General features: G+C 47.0%; 1 protein-coding gene across 1 annotated transcript; it reads right to left on the bottom strand.

The window, feature by feature from the left end:
• Window positions 1-108: 108 nt before the first annotated feature.
• On the bottom strand, window positions 109-4,927 carry slc32a1 (solute carrier family 32 member 1). The gene is made up of 2 exons (XM_086199850.1): window positions 4,032-4,927; window positions 109-2,918 (listed from the first exon to the last, which is right to left on the bottom strand). Exons 1-2 carry the CDS (start codon window positions 4,422-4,424, stop codon window positions 1,731-1,733), a joined length of 1,581 nt encoding a protein of 526 aa, XP_086055976.1. The 5' UTR covers window positions 4,425-4,927; the 3' UTR covers window positions 109-1,730.
• Between the last annotated feature and the right edge of the window lie 288 nt (window positions 4,928-5,215).

Raw genomic sequence — 5,215 nt, 5'->3', positions numbered from 1 at the left:
GGACCCCAACACCGGGGCCTCACCACGTCACCCCCCGAGGCCCGGAGAGCCCTCAATGTAAACGAGTTCACCTTTAAAAATGAATATCAATGCCACTATTTTCTCCACCATTTTCTTTCTTTTATTATATAGAGAAAAAAAATACATGTTCTGACCGTTTTATTTTTACATAAAACCACACACATTTTTACAATATAATTTCACTTAATCTTTATTCTTTAATATCAATTTCACGATATATGATAACGACTTTGAGATATACATTCCATCATTTTTGAAACCACAATAACACACTACACATACGGTTTTATAACATTTCCACAGGACCCATTTGATTGCACAGAATGAAAAATGTCTTTATGCACATTTTCCTTTTTAATGATCGCTCTCTTATTATAGATTTTCAGACACCGAATTTCAAGACTGGAGTCGTTCGAATTAATTTCGGACCATATTTAAAATGCAAAAGGAAAAAAAAAATACAATATTGAATTGTGCAGGATTTAAAATTTGCCGCCCTCCCCCATCTACTGGGGCAGGCTTGATGGTGTATTTTGTTCTCGAGAATGTAAAAGTGTTGGATATTAAGATTTTAAAAAAAAAATCCACACGTTCACGCAGAAGAAGAAAAAAAATTGGATTTCCACTTCCCAGTTTCATTACGTTTTGTGTCTGAAATATCATACATTCAATGCATAGTTTGTACAGCTGCTGTGTATCTGATATTTTGCATTTCCGCTATTTAAACTGCTCAGGGAAGGCCCAGGTTTCTTAATTTCCAACGTCTTTCTTTTAGATTTTTCTCAGTCGCATTCGCACGTTTCGTCTGCTGCTTATTGCCATGTGTTCTCTCTCTCTCTCTCTGTCTCTCTCTCTCTCTTTAAATGTCCACATTCGTCGCCAATAATCATAATTGCAAATTAACTTAAAAAGAAAGTAGCAGTTCATTCGTTATGTGTGTGTTTGTGTTTTGTTTTTGTTGTTTTTGTCCTTTTAAAAAAAAAAAAGAAGAGAAGAAGATTAAATCGCATGATGCTGTCGAATATCCATCACCAACTCGAGCGGTGCATGAAGTGAAGTGACAAAAAGACAAATTCGCCGTTTTGGTTCAGGTCAATACTGTAAACGTTCACTCCGCTGGAAAATACACTCACCTGCCAATTTATTAGGTTGATCAAATAAATGCTGTAGGCATCAGTGAATACAAGAAATCCTCCCCCGTGAGGATTCAAACCTTCAGTTGTTATTTCATCTGATTTATTTTAAAGCCATATTTATTTTTTCCCTTGAAGCTTGTGTTGCTGCTGAACTTAGCACCGAGAGGTGTTTTTTTTTTTTAATATCGCGTCAACCTTTTATTCATAGAAATCGGCAGATCAAAAAAATATTCCCAACACCTCCCAAGTACAAGGTCATACTGCATTTGTTTCATTTAACCCCAACAAATTGGCAAGTATTTGCACGTATGTGTCAGTTAGCTCGCATATTTATACAACATGTATTGTGGGTGCATCAAGATTCCTTCACTGCCACCAGCTGTGTGTGCGTTTGTATGTGTGTGTGTGCGTGTGTTTCTGAATTGATGCGAGACTATATGAGTGCGCACTTTTACGCATGAATTAAGCAGAAGGGGCCGCGCTTGCCGGAAAGTCGTGGTTTTTTTTTTTTCTTCACTAAATAGGGGGTGGGGTGGGGGGGTTGTTGCAGTTAACATCTAGCTCCAGCAATGACTAATCTTCTATGTTATATTTGAAAGCCTCTATGAGCCCCTCCATCGAGTGGATGAAACCAGATATGCTGCATATACCTCCTATTACAAAAATGGCGACATCGAAGAAAACTTGGTGCCATTGCAGCTTTCTCCATAAAAGCTTGAGGTGGAAGATACTGGGAAGCAGAAAGCACAGGCCCGCGCCCGTCAGGCTGCCGGTGAGGCCCATGAGGAGGGCGAAGTGTGGCACGTAAATGGCCATGAGCAAGGTAAACACAACAAGGCTACACCGGAGAGTCAGTCCCCACGACTTCAGGCGCCCATCGCCACCGTAGCAGTCTGGGAAGAAGGCGCGTCCCCCGTCCTGGAAAAACGTTTTCTCCAATACCTCGACGGCGGCGAAAAACGGCAAGGGATAGGACAACAAGGCTTTGGCCACTAGGAAGATGTTGACGACAGCTCGGATGCCGGAGGGCAGGTTGTCTGTGATGACCTCCTTGGTTTCGTCAGCCCAGGTCAAGTAGGCCACCAGGGCGAAGAGGCCCTTGAGGATGCAGGCAGCGATGTGAGTCCAGTTCATCATGCAGTGGAACTCGCTGGGTTTCTGCATGTTCCCCTCCAGAGACGGCAGGAAGATCTGCGAGGTGTAGCTGAACACGATAATCCCAATGGAGATGGGGAACTTCTTGACATCGATGTAGAACTTGACCTTGTCCCAGGCCCAGTCCCGCGCCCTAGAGAGGCAGTAGGCGATCACCAGGACGTTGATGACGAAGTGGGCCAGGGTGCACAAGAGGCTGAACTTGGAGACGGCTTTCAGGTTCTTGAGGAAGGCGCAGGGGAGCAGGGCGGCGGTGGCGATGATGGCCCAGGACTTCTGAGAAATCGGCATACTGGGGAAGCTGTTGTACATGAGGTTGCCGCTGACCACCACATAAAGGATGCAAGTCATCACCAGCTCGATGATTTGGGCTACATTCACGACGTGGCCTCCTAAAGTCGGGAATCTGGGCGCGCAGCAGGCGTTGGCAATGTCCACATAGGAGTCCCTCACGCGGACCAGCTGTCCATCTTCGTCCTCCTCGTACAGGCAGGAAATGAGGATTTTCCCCGTGTAACAGCACACCACGGCGGCGAAAATAATGAGAAAGAGTCCGAGGTATCCTCCGTGCAGGATGGCGTAGGGCAGCCCAAGAACGAACATCCCCTGGAAACACACGAAAACCATAAACACACATAGTGAATGTTCGAATAAGAAACTCCGGACATTCGAATAGATCACGTTTTTTTTCTCCAAATGATTTTAATTGGTTCTTTTATTCCACGGTGAAACCACGAGGTCTAGCGTGGCTCAGTCGGCCTGACTCCTCAATGGATTTTCATGTTGTGGGTTTTCCACTTCGCTTTGAGCGCCTCCGTCCGCCCCTGACGTCACCACGAACTGGCGGAGACACATTCTGACGTCAGGGTGAGTGCCGTGACCACAGCCTTGATAAGGCACAAAAAGGGGATTGCGTCTAGGGATTTTTTTTCTCCTTTTTTTTTGTCGCAGCGCCTACACACATCGACTCTCCAGTAAATCCTGCACTCTCAATGGCGGCTGTTCACCTTAATAGCGCTTTTTGGGCAAATGATATGCGCAGCTGGATAGTGAATAATCAAACGTGCGCATCTTAGCACTGGGCTGCAGGTATAAATCCTCTATATTTTAGTGCGACAGCAATGTTGGTCTGCAGATACAATTATTAAAACCACACTAGGAAAAAAAAAGGCACATTTCCGTTCACGTCTCTTGTCAAATCTTTACGCAGCTGAAGAATAATTCAACATTCGGATCTGTGCCTTAAATTTCTGCAGCATCATTTTTTTCCCTTATAAACTGATTTATTTTTTTGTCCTTTCTGTGTGTGATACAAGTAGATCAGTTCTTAGGGAAGTGTACCAGTGACTCTGGTTATCTACAGACAAAGAATTCGTGTGCTGGGGGGGCAGAGGGGGCGGGGGGGGGGGTACAGGGGGGAAAAAAACTGCCTCCCTTTTTCAGCGCATCGTAGGATGCCGTAAAATTTCTGCATTGCTCCAAAGGAACTTGTCATAATGATGAAATGTATTTGTTATTTTAATCCCCTTTTTGGTTAAAAAGTCTGCAAATTGGGGGCTGAATGTTTCCCTCCAGCTTGAATAAGTTGCTTCAAATGAGTTTCAACATTTTCATGAACGTCTTTCTCTACGCGGTGGCAGGTTTTCGTTTATCTCGAATTTCACAGCCACTCTGGGGGCGCCGGCTTGTTCTGTAATCCGAAGAAGTGCGCGTCTTTACCTGGATGGCGTTGGTGACGTTCCAGCCCGCCTCCCAAGCGGTGATTTTTGGTCTGACTTCAGCCAATTCGTTGGTCGAACCTCCGTCCTTGGAGGCAGAGCGCGATGGACCGGTGCCATCTCTCTGGTAGTGGCTGTCCCCATCCAGCCCGCCCGAGTCTCCGCTCCCTTCTCCCCCGAGCTCATCGGATGTCAAAATGTCCATCTGCATGCCTTGCCGGTGGTCGTAATCCAGGTCATCGCAGGCGGCGAAGCCCAGAGCCTCCTCGTCGGTGGCGGCCTGGAACCCCATCCTGGCGAACATCCCGCTCACCTTCGCCTGGGATTTGTTGGACACAGCGGTGGCCGCGTTTGAGAGTTTATTAGAAAGCTTGCTTCTGATTAACGTCGCCATCTTTTCCTCAGCCCAATTCTCTTCAACTTAATTAGCGTTGCTCTCCTTCAGTCAGTACCAACATAAAAAAACGAGGCTACTTTGTGTTGCAGCGCCCGACTCTCTGCATCAGATAAAGCCACGAGGGGGGAGAAGAAGAAGAAGGAAAGAAGCGCAGGTGTTGTTTCAAGATTCCGACGGTTTTCAGTTGCTATCTCCACTTCTTGATCCTGCTGCTCTTGGTTATCCCCAGGTTCATTTCACCTTCAGACGTCTCTGCTCCGGTTCTGCATCTTGGCACTGCGCTCTGATGCTCGACGTAGCGCACCTTTCCCCCCCTCCCCAGTCTCTGAGGCGGATCAGCGGCGCGCGCAACGGCTTTACGCACAAGAAAGGCGAGCTGCAGGTTAGTTCGGGCCCACTAATATTGTTTTCATTTGGGTTATAAGGTGGCGAGCAGCGTTTTCCAGGAGTTGGTTGTCGGTTTTCAGGTGCCTCAACTGATGCCAATGCGGTACCATGGAGCCCAGGGGGGTGGGGGTGGGGGTTGGGGGGGGGGGGCTGGGAGGAGACACGTGTCCTCATCAGCTGCCAATGCAAAGCACGTCTCCAGCCCTCCCAGTGCCCCACCAGGAGCAAACGGGAGAGATTTGCTGCATTTCTAGGGGAGGTGCTTGCAGTACCCCCACCACCCCTTCCCCAACCCATAATCTATAATACCTCATCCCAACATCCAATGACATTCCGGGGGCCTCAAATCTTGACTAACTGTATAAAAGAAGGCTGGAATTTGTCGAAAATCCAAACTCTTT

Source organism: Aulostomus chinensis, chromosome 3, assembly GCF_037954235.1.
Source record: "Aulostomus chinensis isolate RoL2024-O1b breed Wild chromosome 3, RoL_Achi_v1.0, whole genome shotgun sequence".
NCBI lineage: Eukaryota > Metazoa > Chordata > Actinopteri > Syngnathiformes > Aulostomidae > Aulostomus > Aulostomus chinensis.
This window is presented reverse-complemented; position numbering and strand designations above follow the sequence as displayed.

What these genes read in the sequence shown, in the direction of transcription:
- slc32a1 (XM_086199850.1), bottom strand. Translation starts at nt 4,424, where the DNA reads ATGGCGACGTTAATCAGAAGCAAGCTTTCTAATAAACTCTCAAACGCG. An exon ending in ACGTCACCAACGCCATCCAG is followed by an intron (nt 2,919 to 4,031) that starts GTAAAGACGCGC and finishes GTGTGTTTCCAG; the next exon opens with GGGATGTTCGTTCTTGGGCT.